General features: G+C 38.0%; 2 protein-coding genes across 2 annotated transcripts in view; one reads left to right on the top strand and one right to left on the bottom strand.

Annotated features, from left to right (window-relative positions):
• Nucleotides 1-796: 796 nt before the first annotated feature.
• ncoa5 (nuclear receptor coactivator 5) lies at nt 797-11,042 on the top strand. Its single transcript, XM_032549096.1, is given in 14 exon segments — nt 797-916; nt 1,881-1,935; nt 3,477-3,746; nt 3,926-4,033; nt 5,669-5,732; nt 7,198-7,401; nt 7,476-7,506; nt 7,508-7,598; nt 7,855-7,984; nt 8,125-8,324; nt 8,427-8,631; nt 9,922-10,013; nt 10,131-10,467; nt 10,469-11,042. Coding segments are annotated over 12 exon segments (1,839 nt in total). The 5' UTR covers nt 797-916; nt 1,881-1,935; nt 3,477-3,577; the 3' UTR covers nt 10,677-11,042.
• Nucleotides 11,043-11,148: 106 nt separating this feature from the next.
• Nucleotides 11,149-17,353, bottom strand: part of LOC116710206 (solute carrier family 12 member 5) — a 150,427-nt gene continuing 144,222 nt past the window's right edge. The window contains 1 exon segment of the mRNA XM_075074313.1: nt 11,149-17,015. Within this exon segment, the coding sequence (XP_074930414.1) occupies nt 16,924-17,015 (92 nt within the window). The 3' untranslated portion in view covers nt 11,149-16,923.

Genomic DNA, 17,353 nt, shown 5'->3' with positions numbered 1-17,353 from the left:
TAAACACGTTCATATATTTTTTCAAATAATTCCGGGCGATTATGATCATTTGTTAAATTGAATTTTTACTAGCTTGCAATCAATTTATGGAATTTTTGTGAACTCTGAAATTATTTTTTGTTTCTCTTCTAAATAAATTTCATTACACTCATATTTTACAGATTTATTGTTTTGAAATAATTTCTTCTGGAATGACCTCTAAACACACAAAAAGGCATTAACTATTAGTTTATACTCTTATATTTCAAGAGGCAGTTATTTTCTCATACCTCTGTTTTAATTCATCTTCCTCTCGTCCATGAACATTTTTCTAGAGTTTTTACAAATATAATTGAAGTTTTACTAATCAAAATCGTGTTTTCGTGTAGTTAGAGAGCATAATAAATTTGACCATTTGAGATATCCGAGTAATATCATCTTTTAGCTAAATCTGTGACACCAAAAGCCCTAATTCAGTTTTCCGAGTTTCAAAAATAGATGAACTATTTCACAAATCGCAAACCTGTTTCCTATCCGTCGTCATTGCAGAATAATTCTGTCCAGGTTAGAGGTTATAGCTTTCCAACTGGATCCGTTAAAGGCCAAAAAACCTTAAATCGACCCTTTTTTTCAAAATTTCACGAATTGAAATTTGAATAAGGGGTTCACAGATGACAAGGTTGCATTTTATGAATATAAACAACTTTTAAAATTCAATTACTTTTAGAATTTTAACTACGGCTTCAATGTAGCTCACGTCAGAGCTTTTAATGCAACGAAATAACCCTTAATCAAGCGCTGCTCCTGTACGAGCACGTCGGAAGCTGTGAATCGGATGCCAACTTCAGCGTCGTTTGTGTTCTTCCATCCAGGAACGACCAGAGGTAGCAGCTTCTCCGTGGAGTACGGCCAAACGGAGAAAAGACAAACGGCGAAGGTAATTCGAATGTTACTGAATAAAATAATAACAAGGACATTGAGTCGGTATTTGATAAATGTCAGCGAACAGGGGGTTTGGTGTTAGCATTTCATTGTTGCTGTTGTTAAGTAGCTAACATACAATGCTAACCTGGCTACGTGATTATCTGGAAACATTGGAAGATTGCACGTGTAAAAGTACTTTTAGAAAACTGAAAATGATTGGCTTCGTTATTATAAAGGATACTGTTAAACTCTGTTCTGCCGAAAGTAGCTCGCCATTTGCAAACTAAGTGACCGCCGCGCCGACCGAATGAAGTCCATATCAAAGCTAGAGAGCTAACTTAACGTCGATTTTTTATATGCTTGTTACCAGCAATATAACACAATTAGCCACCTGAATACTTATTAATTAAAGTCTATACCTTTCGCATCTGTCGGTGTGCACATATTTAGTAGCTGTAAAATTATTGATGTTTTGTCATTGAAAAACACTTCATTTACGATTTTGAAGTTTTTCTTTTCGAACTCATTCATTGGGCCTATAGTTTACACGATTGTATTATTTTCTTTTAGTAGTTGTCCATGTTTGTAATGTTATAAGTAGCGTTAAGTATTTTGTTTCATGCCACGTTGTTGCTGTCCAGAATTCAGAATGAAAGTGTAGCCTTTCAGCTAATCTGTTCAGGTGAACAGATAAGCATTTTTAAAGAATTGGAGCACAATCTAAACTCTTCATTCGTTTAGCCACTTAAATGTAGAGCGTAACATTTTCTTGTTAAACAGGATTTAACTGATAAATATGTTGCCTTTTTAACCGGTAGAGATTCACGTTTGTGTCGAATACATTGCAATGTTTGTTTGGATTTATGTATAGTTTTAATTATCTTACGTTTTGTGTTTATTATCAGTTCTTTGTAAAGTTGTTATTGACCACAAAAAACATTTGAAGTGACGTTTTTTTTTCTTTATCTTGGATCTAGAAATTTGGATCTTCAAACTAGATGATCACTGAATCCGTCCTGGTTCAACTTAAAGGTATGCAAGGGACTGGGCCCCAACAAAAACACCCTGAGAAAAACTTTTCAACTTGCTATATTGTGCTGTATATATGATGAACCCATAAACCCAAAAACATGTTTGTTTTTTTTTTTTTTCCTTGAACTGCAGAACTATTTTCAGATTTGACTGAGTGTCTTTCCTATGGAGTTTGAGGAACATTCTTTAATTTTACACTCAAATTTTGAATATTTCAATCGCTCGTCAGCCTGTCATTTAATTTTCATGAATCCCTATTTTCTTCTGCAACAGCCGCACAATTTCAAGAGAAGAGGACATTTTGAACAAGCATTTCATTTCATTTTTACAAAACCCACTCGTCTGAACTCAATAAGAGGTTGAACGGTCAATTTACGTTTGGGTTGGGAAGAAGATTACTCAAAGTGTCGTGTCTGTATTTTTTTTCCTAGCAATTACAACACATAAAATATGACCTCTCTATAAAACAACTTACAGAAAAAAGTTGTACTGCAAAAGTAGAGTTTTTGTTCGTGACCTTTCCCTCAAAATTATAGCGGAAACTTAAAGTAATGGAGGAAATATTCTTTTTTGTTAATTGTCATAACTGAAATACAAAGCAGTACCTATAGTTAACATATGCCTCATTTCCACTGTGTGTTATAGCATGGGTCGGTGCAGGGACTCTTTTGTACTCCAGTCAATGGTGTGTTGTGTGAGGCCTGTTGCTCTACCTTACCATACCATCATCCTATGAACCTACAAATGATGGGGGCCCAGGAATGGTGCGGTACTGGTCGGTTGTACGGTCCGGTTTTATAATGGAAAGAGACAATGTACCACACCAACCCACGCTGTACCGCTCAGTGGAAGCAGGTCATTAATAGACAATCAATTCTCTTTTTGCATTTTCTTAACAGGTTAATTTACTTATTTGAAGGTAAATGCTCAAGATCAGATTATGAAATACTCTATTCAGTTTTTTACTTAATCAAATAATGTGAATATTTAATAATTTTAGTTTGACCTTAATTGGTCTGCCAATCAAAGTAAGTCAAATTATTAGTATTTTGATGAAAGTCTAATGGTGGTACTTTAATATTTTTGGCATTCATGACCCCTTAAAGATTTGCTGTAAACTGCTGTCCCACAATTATTGATTTATTTATTTTTGTCCATGTTCAGAAAAAGCAAAGTTCTCTAATGTTTCTGGAGAGCTTTTGCATATTTCTTTAGGCAGATTCTTTTTGAAGTCGGTCTCTTCAGCGGTTTAATTGAAGACTTGCGTTGTTCGGCCCGCATTTGTTGTTCACTAGTTTTCACCACCAGCTTGTCGGCAACGTTTGATTTTAGTTGACACAAAAGAAACAAAATGCAAAAAAAAAATGTATGAAAACTGCCATGAACTCACTGCATAAATGTTCATTTAAAAATTCTTCTAAACTTTGAAACTATCCGCATTTCAGTTTGCTTTGTTGTGAATTTGATCTTCAATTTTTCATCCACAAAACCCATTTTGTTATGGAACTTGATCTCTCTTCTTACTCACTGACATGTTTCAGGATTGACGACAGTTTAAAGACAATTGTTTGCAAACAAACCGAACCTGTTCGAGCTTTTGAGGCGCACGAAGACAGAAAAGGATAAACCTCAAGATCTAGGCATGTCTCGCAGAAGAAGCCGCAGCCCATCACCAGGGCGATATTCACGCACCTGCAGCAGTAACGATCCAAGGGATTTGGAGAGAAGGATTTTTGTTGGGAATTTGCCAACTTCTGACATGACAAACAAGGATTTGGAAGATCTTTTCTCTCCATACGGGAAGATAGTCGGTTAGTAAACCTACAAGCGTTCACTCCGCAGTTGTTACATGTGACGGATAACATCCGAAAAGCTGCCGCTGAATTTTATAGCTGTTTGAAATATTTTGAATATGCTTTTAACTTAAACATTATTTCTTGGTGGATGGTGGACAGACAATTTTGTGCCACTTAAAATATTCCTCTTCCAGGCGTGTCCTTGTTTCGAGGTTATGGATTTGTTCAATTTGAGCGCCTTGAGGAGGCTGAAGCTGCGAGAGCAGCTCAAAAGGGCCGAATATATAAAGGGTACAAACTAGGTAAGCCTTAATTGCCAAATATTTGAATAAATGGTTTCAATAAGATTTTTTTTTTTACATATGCTAAAACCTTTGATGGGCTCACTACTTCAAAATTCTCCATATTAAAAATCAGACATGTATGCTAATATTTAAATCATTTAAGACCAAATGCAACATTTTGCATGTAAATCTTACTTTAAAATGATATACAGTATTGTTTATGTGAATTAAAAGACCACTGTTTTAAATCGAATTACAGGTACAGAGTTTGTCACTACTAAGAGAAGGCTAAACCCATAACTTTTAAATATTTGAACAGTTTTCTCCGCGGCAACAACCACAGTATTGTTATACTTATGTTTTTAAAATATTTCTTCAAAGTTCCAACCCACCTTACCTTGTTTTGTTTTTTTCATGAGTAAGTTTTTGAGTTTACACAGCTGACCCTCTGTAATTAAGACTGAGAAGTATTTGTAAACTACAGTCAAAAGGACAAGCCTCTTTTATTTCAACATGTTCGGTTTGGGACACTGAAACTTTTTAAAGTTGAAGTTTTCTGACATATTGAGGATTTTTTGAGTTTGTGTAGAAAACAATAGTTTTCAAAAAGTAGTTCTTATTTAACATCATTCTACAGAGCATGTTTAAACAAATGTTGCATTTGCTCTTTGTTGCATACTTTTTTTAATATGCAGAACAAACAATTTAATGTTTAGTAATACCATTCATAGATTTATGTTTAAAGAATACAATTACATGAATGCCTGATTTGTACATTATAGGCTCTATTCATGTCAGTTTTATTTAGTGGAAGGCACCACTAACTTAGAGGTTAGTTGCTCTACCTCTAAAGCACTAATCATAAAAGTTAGCTTCCCTAAAGCACTGGATCAACATGGCATTTAGCTAATGTGAAAGGGCTAACTTCAGTTAAGTTATATCTGCCTTTTAAAGATCCTCAAGCACCAATTTCATTTCTACATTATAATTTCCATGTTCTTTAATTATCATAGATATTGGATTTATGTATTTATCTTGTTCCCTGTTGTTCATGTTTTATTTATTTCTGTATGATTCTTGATTGAAATAGTTATTGGGTAGGGAAAAAAAGAACGTGAGATCATCAAAAGTCACTGCTGCATGAACAGTCCTCATTTAGATGTTGAAGTTTATTCAACTTATAAAACAGCCAAGTAAGGATTTATGTGGAAAAATTTTATTATCGGGACGCTAAGTGCATTATATGTTTTTAAAGTTAACAAAAGCACTAAACAAAAACATAGCTCTGCTTTTAGCGAATTAGCAAAAGTGTGCCTACCAGCTGTTTATTAAAAAGTATTTTGCCAATTTTTTCTATCAAATTAAGTTCATCAGATGGAATTAATTAAATAATAAAAAAAACAGCTTATATCTGAATTAAGAAGTGGAAGTAGCTTGGGCGGAGACGGGAGTACCTTTTCATCCCACAGATTTGGCGTCTCGGTTTTCTGTGCTTTGAACCTTCGTCCAGTTTGCGTTTTCCAATTTGGATCCTCTCCCTAAGTTTTCATTTGGATCGGAAAAGGAATGATGCGGCCTCTCATTTTGCGTGAACAGCATTAGCTGGTCTACATGTCACTGTTGTGTTCAACGTTTGGATTCATTTATTTTCAGATGTAAATATGGCCGTGGAGCGACGACAAGCTAAACCTCTATCCCAGCAGAGCCCTCCTCGAAGGTAAAGTAACGTGAAATGAGTGTGAAGAACTACCATCGCCTCTCTATCGGTAAAGAGCATATGTAACCTTTTCATCACCTGTAATTTCTCCCAAGGGTTGAATTCAACGTTAAGGGAGCTATCTGACATTTGAATGAGTTCGAAATGGGTTGTTGACATGTCAACATTTTACACAAAACTAACTTGTCTTGATGAGTTGAAATAAAGAAGAGACACACATCTGGTGTAATTTAAAGTGTCCTTGTCTCAAAGATTCTTATATTGCTCACAGTGGAAATGTTCTTTGTGTGATTTTTGTCAAATTCTTGCGCCTAGAATAGATTTCTGTCCTACATCTGCAAGTAGGGTTTGCGTTGCTCAAGTCTCTTTTAAACAGACTCCTTGAAAACTCTAAAAATTTTGGCATTTCTGACTTTTTAACATTTAAAGACATTTGTCCTATTGCTCTTTGAAGAACATGACTACATCAACGTTCATTTGCTTTCTTGCACCTGTGAACAAGAAGCCAACTTAAGGATTCAGAAAATAAAACAAAATAAAGGAAACCTTCGCCTCTATCGCCAGTATGAGATTCTTATCTCCTAACATTGAGTCGAAACACCGCAGGTATCAACACAAAACTTTAAAATTAGCACTTCGTTTTAAGTAAATATAATCACTTCAACATATGTCAATTGTCTGAAACTGCTACAAGTGGATGGCAGTCTTACTTTCCACATGAAGTCTCTGCGTGACTATTGCGACTGGAAATATTTCACAACAGTATGAGGAAAAATTTCAGAACCTTCTTTCAGCCAGCTGACTGTCAGTCCACAGCAGGAGTTGGAGCATCTCAAAGGATTTGTATTGGAAAGCTGTGACGGGCAGAAAAATGGTTGTGGTTTTGAAACCGGTTGTGGTATCGTCTCAATCTCAACTGCTATAACTCAACTGTAATCTCAATTTACCTTGATATTTTTCGTTCACTAAAACACAATCACTTTGGATTGAACGGTATTTCAATAAACCGTGTTGCGATGTGCCGAGGTTCTGCTTTTTTGGCTTGGTATCGAAGGAATCGTTAAGAAATGGAAAGACTCCACACATTGGATTGAAGCTGTTTTTGCGCTCACTGTCAGTTATAACTTGAAGTGTCTATAAAAAGTCTATAAAAATGAGTTTCGGTTTGAAAAACTCATCCAAGTGCAAATTAAAAAGACGTTATCAGAAAGGTGAGAAGAAAATGTTCGAAAATCTTCCAAGTAAAGTGATGCATTTGATTATGTTCTAATAAAAATGAACCAGAAGTCTGAAGTTAATATTTGTTTTTTTTTGGGGGGGGGGGGGGTTGTGACTGACTGCATCACTTGAGATCTTAAAATCCAAGCCTGTATAATATGAATTAAAATTGCCGCCAACAGCATTATCTGCTCTTCCACTTCACACTCTGAGTTTTTCTAGCTCTAATTCTTGACCTCTCTCTCAGGCCCATATATGGCAAGGAGGGCCGGCCTCGCTCACGTTCACCTATTTATGGCCGTGACGCAAGAGAACCTCGGGAGAGCCGTGAGGGAAGAGACTCTGCTAGGGAACCCCGGCCAGGTAGCCACTCTCGTGACCCTGATTTCCGGTACCGCTCGGGGAGCAGAGACAAGGACGCCAGGGGCGACCCTCGGGACCCTGCTTTCAGGTGACTGTTGACCCTCAGCTGCAAGCTGGTAAATCCATTATGATGTTGCTTAAACATGTAATCTTTCATTTCAGCAGAGAAGATTATGACCGATACTACCGCAGCAGGCAGTGGGGTAGAGGACTATTACAGGAGAAAGGATGAACCCTACAGGGACCCATACTTGGATCCCTGGAATGGACGTCGTGAGTCTGGAGGTTAGTAATACAATGCTCATAATAATCAGCTGGTTCCACAGCTTTGTTCTCTTTGATGTTTTTACTCTCTGGTTTCCATTTGTTGACTCTATTTTCATTTAAAGCACTAATTCACAGAAACAAAGGTTATGTTTACTTTTAACTGTCGTTGTACAGTCTTTTTTAAAAGACACAAGTCTCTTGATTAAAATTCTAGAACATCATTGGATTCGATTTAGCATTTAATCCCTTCATCCCATTTTTTGCCAATCAGTAGAAGATCGCGCTCGGCCAGAAGAGCGCCGTCGGAATGAACTGTATCGACAATACTACGAAGAACTCCAGCGGCGCTATGACATGGATCGCCCTGTTGACTGCTCTGTGATCGTTGTAAACAAGGCGCAGAAGTAAGTTCACAGTCTGTCCTTTACAGTATCAAGAATCAAACGCTTTTCTGGAAATCTTTAACCTTATCTTGGATATTTTCATTTCATATTGCTCCTGTGTTTGTGTTTTTGTGCGTCTCTTGCTTCTAAAACAACTGTAGGGAGTATGCAGAGACAGTTGGGCGAAAAGTCCGCGATTTGGGAATGGTTGTGGATCTGATCTTCCTGAACACGGAAGTGTCTCTCACCCAGGCTCTGGAGGATGTAGGCAGAGCCAGAACTCCCTTCGCCATCATCATCACTCAGCAGCATCAGGTGCATCGATCTTGCACTGTCAACATCCTGTTTGGTACACCTCAAGGTAATTTAAGTCAGCCGTGAAAATCTATTAGTTAGGTCAGGCTCAAAAGGAGCCCTTCAGTGAATCATACCTTTCATTCTTGCATGTATTTTACATAACTAGAACATCGAAACATGCCAATGCAAGATGCAATGTTGCTGGTCGCCCACAACTATGACACCTACAAAGTGGAGAACCGAGAAAAAGAACGGGAGGAAATCGCGAGAAAGGCTGCCAAGATGGCGGATGATGTGTTACTCCGGGAGCCTGATAGAGAGAGCCATCCCATTTCAGTACTCACCAGCATCACGCTGCTAGCGGAGAACAGGTATCAAATAATATACGCTCAAACTTTAAAAGATGTACTGAAATTAAAATTGTGGCTTCTAATGTTGCATTCTCACAGCAGATCATGATTTTATTGAGGTTTTTTTTGGGGGGGGGTTGTGTTGACAGTCATGACAGTCATGAATGATACAACCAAAATCAGACTTCTATGTGAACAGTTCATGGCCCCAAAGTGGCTCGCTGTTAGAATAATTTTATTATCATTGTTACATTAGTAGTGTTACTAGGGTCATCTATTGCTTAATTGTGAACATGTGTGTGAGACAGAGATGACCTCCTTTTAACCCTTAAAACATGTTCTTTGAAGATGGTCTTCTGAGAGTTTCCTTAGTCGTAAACCTGTGTTTGTTTATACTCTGTGCCCCCCTACGTAGAGATTCCTTAGTCGTAAAACATGCTTTTGTTTGTGTTAGTTCCTGGGGGCCTCCTAATCTTATCAGCACCAGCCCCCTTGCTTTTGTTTTGTGTTAATAAAAGGCAAGTTCTACTGCAGAGTTTCAGAACACATGGTGAGCTGTTCAGAGGAGCAGTTCTCTGTCTTCTCCTTTTTGCAAAAGCTTAGTTAAAAACTCATAAACGTTGTCTGTGGTTCTTTCTTTGTATTTAGGTAAACAAAATACCTATCACTCGCATTAACAAAAGAAGAACATAGACGCAGCAGCACAATGTTTTGGGAAAGTAATGATGGATGTCACTGTCCATGGTTTGATTTTAAAGTTGTAGATTAGTGGGAGCTGAAAGTATTGTCACAAGATCACAATGAGAAGAAGAAAGTTAGGAGTAGAAATGGCCTTTTGTAGAGCGTTGCTTGCAACCTCTGTAGAGAAGTTTGTTTGGATACATACGCTGAACTATGAGTGGTGGGATTGAGATGTGATGCGCTTAAATAGCTGCTCCATTGACCAAGTCATGCCAGTTTGTATACAGAAGCAATATTGGCACTGGTCTCACAGCACCTCACAGTTCACCAAAAGTTGTCAGTCATTCAAAAGTGTTGAATCTATAGCTCTGACTACAATGTCTAAAAAACACTGCATATATATATATATTTATATGTATATGTAACCTATTGGATATGTATCTAATTTATTAACAGTTGTGGAAGTAGCAGTAGAGGGTGCGTGAAAAGATCAGAATGGGGTTGTTCAGACTTCAGTGAAAAAGTCAAATATGGGTCACATGAGGCAAGATAAATTGGGCTGGAGTTGTCTTTGCCTGCTGTGTGAACGTAGTCCAAGAACCAGGTTGTTATTGGATGTTTTTCATCTAGGTTTTTAACCCCAGAGGAACTGGACAGCCTCATTGCATACATGAAGGATAAAAGAACTCGTCTTGTAAGAACCTCTGAAGATCCTCTGGCAGGTAAATACCTCATTTAAAGACTGTTTCAAATCACTACCACTTGATAGTTTTGAAATGGTATGCATTCTTTCATTCTAAACGTATACTAAACAGTAAATCTGAATTGTCAACCTTAAGCTCCTGCAGTGCAGCATCGTGATGTGGTGCCATCGGCTGCGGGACTCACTCCATCTACACTCAGCACCGCCCAGCCAAGTCACCTGTCGACCAGTTCCAGCGCCTCGACAAACCCGAGTCACCAGCAGGAGCTGCAGGCTAAAATCCTCAGTCTGTTTAATAGCGGCTCCAGCCCCATATCAGGATCCACTGCCGTTTCCCAGAGCGCCCCTCAGTCACACTCCTACAGCTCACTCGGTCCCTCCCCCTCCCAAAATCCATCCCGTCTGCCAATGCCAGGGATGGCTTCAGGTGGATCCCAGGGTTACGGCATGTCACTGTCCCGCTTACCCCCTGCAGTCTACCACTCAGAGACCCCCCGCTACCACTTCAGGTATCAATTTTGACAACCCAAGTGTCCAAAAAGCTCTGGACACACTCATTCAGAGTGGGCCATCTCTGAACAACCTGGTGGGCCCTGGGTCTGCTCCACCGATGCCCCAGAGGTCATCTTCCAGTATGGGGCAGGGTCCCCCCCCAATGTCCATGTATCCTCGCCATTATTGAGACAAATGAGCAGTTAGAAGCATTTACTGCAACTTTTTCTGTGATAGGTTTGTTGTTAGATGACCCTGCAGATGTTTTGTAAACGTTTTAATTTTCCTCATTTTTGTGCAGTTGAAATTTGGAAGGGTTGTTTAAATTACATAATGGTTAGTCTTTTCAGTTTGCCTGAAATCTTTTACAGAATCTTTTAATGTGTGTAATGAACAACAGAGCTATGGAGTATGTTTTTCTTTGTGATAGTGATGGTTCTTTTCAGCCCTGAGTTTGTTTTATAGTTTTCCATTGTGCTGGTCAATCTGTAGTTTTGTTTTTATTGTCAAAACAACACGATTAAAAACTGCAGACACACATTCTGTAGTAAAATGATATTGGTTTATTGCATTTTGTGCTGACAAATCTATAAAATGGAACAGGAATAGCCAGAAGCTAGAGAGATAAGCATTTGAAATATGGATAAAACAGCTTTTTCCTCTTTTTTTTTTTTTTTTTTTAATGTACCATGAGTCACGATAGAGAATAATACATAATTTTTTTTAGTTTAGAATATTTAACTTACACTGACACAGAAAATAAACACCTCAACACTATTTGATTTTATTTACATGTAGTCCCTTCCCATCCATGCCCGTTAACCACCCCCACCCCCAGCAGTTACAAGTGCACGTGTACACACATACACCCCCACAGAACTGAAAGGAACACACTACAGCGTTACCATTAGACTGGGGAGGGTGTTGAGGAAAAGTCATGAACAATTCAAATTTTATATCTGTGAAACTAAACAGGTTTTGTGTGTATGCCGATTGAAAACAAATTCGCATCCATTTTTCGTTTTCCAAGCATCCATACAAAATATTGTCAAGTCTGGATAGTGACAAGGTTCCTCTTGGGGAGAATCAAATAAAATCCTTAAAACTTTCAGATACTAAAGGTCTGAATGTTTTGGGAAATGTGCATGTCATGGTAATTTAATTCTAATCAGTCTAAGGTAGGGCTGGCAGTAGATAATGGAAGCAAGTTGGGCTATCTTCAAAGAACATATGCGCAAAAGTGCCTGCACTAAAAGCTTATGCTGCGTTCCAGCTTTACTCGTAACTGGGAAATTTCAACTTCCCAGTCAGAAAAATCAACTGGAACTCCGTCTGAAGTTGGATTTCCCACTGGGAATCTAGGAACTACTCCAACTATCCCTAGTTACAAATTGTAAGGCGAACCTTGCATCAACAGTAATGAGATGTGGTTGAAACATGGTAAGACATGCATTCAACAATGTGTCTAAAATGTTACATGTGGTGCCTGCAACTCTAAACTGAACAAATTAAAAGTGATGCTGCTTAAGGGAAGTAAAGCTTAAAATTATGATAGAACTATTGTACACAATGTCTATGGGTGTTGCCATGTTGAAATTCCGATTTAACTAGAATAGGAATTTACCTCGGTCCGACATCAATCCAGCTCCAAGTTCCTACTTCCCAGATAACTGGAACGCAGCCTTAAAACATTTTAGATCTGCCTATGCTCAGACACCTGTTCCCATTTCCATTTTTCTGTGCCAGTTAAAATAAAGCACATTTCCCAAAATGTTACATAAATTTGGAGATCTTGCATCTGAACTGCAATTAAGTCTGATTTTGGTCAGGCAGCAGACGAGCCACCTGTCAACCAGCTTGTATTAAAATTTACCTCACATATTTGCACATTTTAAACTGTTATTAAATAACAGTTACTACTCATTTTCCTAGAGACTGGAAAACACAATTTTTCCCTTGTCTATCCATTTCACTGGAAAACACATTTTCATACTTAACTGAGAGAAACTTTAGCAGTTGTTTTACTTTTTAATAACTGACACAACAAGAGAACCTTGTGGATAGATCTACCATTTAAAAAATAGATTATAATAATATCCATCTTGGATACAACAATAGGCCAGTCCTAATGAAAGAGAAAAATATACTAGAAATCAAAGTTTCTGACTGATACAAACAGAATACTTGTATATCACAAACATCCAATATATTTTCAGCACACTTTGTTCAGGGTAGTTGCATGCATGCACTGAGTAACACAACATAACTGGAAGGTGGCTCTGCTTGGACAAAAGCTTGAGTTTTTCCTCGTCTGACTAGATGACATTAAGTATAACGCAAAAGATAGTTATGATCCTTTTTTGGATCAGACATGTTTGTTTGATGCCGCTGTGATCCACTGAAGGGTGTGAGTATTAGCCATGTCCCTTCTCTGCAGTGTTCTGGGACTTTTTTTTTTTTTTTTCCTCTTTGATAGTCCCTAACAGGACATCCTCCTCTTCCACCTGGCAACAGATGTGTTTCAGAGCCCTTAATATCCATTGAAGAATGGAGACTGGGTAGTGATCACCCGCAGGTGTTTTTTTTTTTCTTCTTCATGCTACAGTTGTGCAGGTGACGAATATGATGTAAAGTTGTGGATCAGGTAAAGCGGGGGGAGTAGTTACATGCTGGGTTTTTTTTAGTCAACAAAGTCCAAGCAGAGCCAGTACCAGAATTGGAAGCGCGAGTTTTATATTCTTTGATAATTTTTCAGAATTATACTGCAGTCACATTTAAAATACAATGCTGGGGTGGTTTTTTGTGGCTGGGATGGTGGATATCAGGGGTGTTGTGATGAAGAGGGAGGGGGATTCTGGGAGGGCTCACCTCACAGATTGAGTGACAAGCACAATAAATTTAACTGGCTACTATTTTCTTTTAAAGGAATTTTCTGAAGAAAAAAAATGTGTGCATGCTAAAACGTCCAATAACTTAGTCTGGATGGGGATAAATAATATCAGCCTGTAATGCACTCTCTTGCCACCAGAGGTCACTCTGAGATCGTCTGCAGAGCACGTTCTCATAGAGCTCTCCAGTGCTGCAGACATAGAGGGCTCCCTAAGAGTAAACTGATCTGGTGTCTCAGCCGACATTCAGGTTTAAAACCCAAAAGTCCTGCTGATAAAACTGGAATTATGACAGTGCCGGTGCTGATGTAAAGCAAGCAAACAAGCAAAATCCTGAAAGGAAACAAAAGCAAAAACAATATTGCACATGGTCTTACAAAACTCAGACTTTGTCCACAGTGATAGAACAGTGTACGATAAGACAACACTAGTATGTTACAGTGTTTCAGATTTATGTGAAATATATTTACAAAAGTGAAATGACCCTTTTAAGGCCCGTCGATTCGCAAACATAATCTCCTATTATGTTATGTAAAACTACTTGAGAGAGATTGAAATATAACAAGTAAAGTGAACCCATATTTTTTCATCCTTTTTTTTTCCTTCAAACAATTTTTTTCAAGGTTTGACCAAACTGTGTTCTCAAAAATCGTATAACGTATTGAGAATACCAGGCCACTTTCACTCCGACCGCTTCACCTTGAACATGTAAGTTAATCACTATAGAAAACCACTGAAACAAATATTGCCACATAGTACCATGCAAACAGCAGTTATAAAACATTTAGAATTCCATAAATAAATTTTCAGTAAACCTCTCCAATAAACTTGAAATATCTTTTTGAATAAATTTGAAAGGCTCAGATGATGCAGGCGACGCTGTAGACGGTCCTAAAATAACTGAAAAACTGCGAGCAACTCCCTCTTTGTCCGTGACGGGCATGTAAAAGGAAAATCCACATGACTTGGCACTCAATCTTTGAACACTAGAAGAGGAGTGGTTTGTCTTTTTTTAATTTTTTTTAAATAATATAGCAGGTGTCAAAAGTTTAAAATTGATCAAATACATCAGAAATCCTTAAATTTAAACAGTAAAACTCTAGTTCTTTTACCTTGAAGTTGCCTCACTTGTCTGAGGGATAAAATATAATTATCATAAATAGAGCAGTGAGAAAGTCAGGGAAATGGTTTACTCTCACTTATGGAATATTGCATCAAGTTATTCATTGTAATATTTCTATTAAAACAGAACCCTGTCCAGAGGTCATAGGCCAAACGTGTACAGGTACAGCCTCGTGTTGTTAGATAACCACCAGCAGCACTGATATGTATGTCTATACCCTTTTTCACGTCGTCTTTAGAGTTGATTCATCTCTATTTACAGTACAAATAAATCTATAGATACTAGCAGCATTCACAACATATGATCAGACATTCAAGCAACACTAAAAACGTTAAATAACATTTTTAAATAGTTCTATAAACTAATTTGTTTTGCTTCCCTATACTATATATATATTTATATATATTTATATATACTATGTATATATACGAATTTATATTTATACTTCTACTACAAGTGCAAATGACTAAAAATAGTTTCTTTAAAGAAAAGAAACAGGAATAATAAAAGTAAAGTGACAGAAGTCCTTGGTCAGAGTGAGATGATTCTGGATCGTACGAGACTTACGAAATCTTTATATACAAAATATTATGTGTAAAAAAATAAATAACATGATCACGTGAGTCCAGATTTGCAACTATTGCACATTCCTTCCAAGATGCACTTTTGTTTTTCAAATTTGCTCTCGAGTCGTTCAGATGTGGGGAAACATGTAGCTCAGATCTTCACCAATCTCCGGGATATAAAATCTGACTGGAGAATCTACTGCATAGAGTTCCTTCTTGTGGACAAAGTGAGTTTCGGAGCTACAGAAACCATTGTCCTCCATTCTTAGTCTCTTTATAAAACCCTATAAATAAATAACCAACAGATGTTCAGCATTGACAGCCTGATTTGAGTAGCTGTTTTTTTTTCTCTTTTAACTGACTGAACATTCAGTCTTTATTTATCTACACGGCCACTTTCAAACTAAAGTATCTTTACTATTTTCACTTTTTTTTTTACAACACTTTGTCTCATATAGTGGAATTTGATATAGCTTTCTTCACTATTTCTCTGAAAAATACTTTGATTTGGCACATTAATGTATAGGAATTTGTCAAAACAGATGATTTATCTCTGACAATCAAAGTGACATAAATATTTCTCTAGATGAAAAAATAACATTTAGTGATTTTGTTTTTCTTTAAAAGCATCAAAGTCTCACTTGTCGCACAGTGGTGAAGAGTGCAGGTGCTTTTCCTAGCAACGACGTTTACCATAGTAATGGGAGCCAATAAATAGATAAAATAAAATAAATAAATAATTTTTTTTAAAAAACAGCATTTTTCAGTGTTCTTTCTGAGCGAAGGAGCCTTTTTCTCTCCACTTAGAAGCTTTTCAGTTGGTCACAAAAATACTACACTCATACTGAACAACGCATCAGAGCTTGTACATTATTTACAGTGAATCACACAAGGGTTCGAGAGGTGCTGGCGACGATAACATCCTCCTCCTGCTGGGGGGGACTTTGTAACTGTCTCCCCACTTTGCTGGGACCCCAGCCTTCTGCTAGGAGACTATATTCACAGTTTAATTACGTGTCAATCTCAACAAACTAGCCTTGTACTTTTTTTTTTTGGCACAAACAGTGGCCGCAAAGATAAAACAGCCACTTAGAAATGAGCAGAAAAGTCTCGGGGGCGGGGGGGAATAGAGAGGGAAAGAAAGAGGTGACAGTAACAGAACAAGTGGAGTAAAAACATACACAGCGGTTGAAAATGTCATGCTAAAGTAAAGAGTGAGCAGGTTAAAGATAAGACTGCAGAGTAGAGCCACTTTTTAGCCTCCTGGATTTAAGTGAGTTTCACAGTTCATACTTCCCCAGCTGTACTCTCCTCCGCCCTCCAGCCGGTGGTCCTGACTGCGGGTTGCAGAGTCCGTCATGAAAAAGGCTGCCGGAAGAGTCCAATCACCACAAGGGAACTCAAGAGATCTAATCCTACAATGATCTCATTTCAGATAACGCTTGTGACGATTAGAAGCCATGTCTGTCCCACTCTTGTGTTCAGAAAGACAAAATAAATAAATAAATAAATAAAAATACAGAGATTAAAGCAATAACAGACATATACATGCAGGGGTTTTCACACTTCAGCGAAGAACCCGCACTCGCCAACACCTCATCCCAACCGAGTTAGAGTGGATTAAATGGAAATATGAATGATTTCATTTTCAGAGTTTGCAGAGGGAAGGTTTTGGATTCGTCCGTCTGTGGGTAGAGCAGAGGGAGAGGCGCTGAAGCTGAGCGGGGCTATTTGTTGGGTGTGAGAACACTACAGCACAGAAATAAACAGGACCTCATAATGAAGCAATGCTGATGAAGAGGTGAGAGTACAGCTGGAACAGAGTAAGGGGAATGTAGCGGGGGCAAGGGTGCTGCTCTTTCAGGAATAGATAGTGATGACCTCGCGGCCGCCTCCGCGAACCAGGAGGACTCGGTTTAGACCATCGGTGAGGACCTCGAGGAATTCCATGTCTGTTAGGTTAAAGTTAAAGAAACAACTGGAGGGAAATTTGCTTTTCAGTTGGGATTTTCAACCTCTTTTGAAGGTTATTGTTTCACCCTCATGAAACAATAACGAGGGGTAAAAAACCCTGAGTTTTTTACTCTGTCGCGGTCCAGTGGAGTTGCACTGACCCCGTGTGCACTTTTACAAGTTTTTTTTTGTGTGGTTTCAAAACCTTTAAATGCAGCAGACAGCTACCTAACGTTTTGGGTAATTTGTTTGAGTTAATTCAGTCTGGAAAATGTTTTAGTCTATCCCCAGCACCAAAAATGAGGACTTGCTTCAAAAATACCTATCTTCTATTAAC

This window comes from Xiphophorus hellerii, chromosome 20 (genome assembly GCF_003331165.1).
Source record: "Xiphophorus hellerii strain 12219 chromosome 20, Xiphophorus_hellerii-4.1, whole genome shotgun sequence".
NCBI lineage: Eukaryota > Metazoa > Chordata > Actinopteri > Cyprinodontiformes > Poeciliidae > Xiphophorus > Xiphophorus hellerii.
Note: the sequence above shows the minus strand (reverse complement) of the source record. Positions and strands in the feature narration are given on the sequence as shown.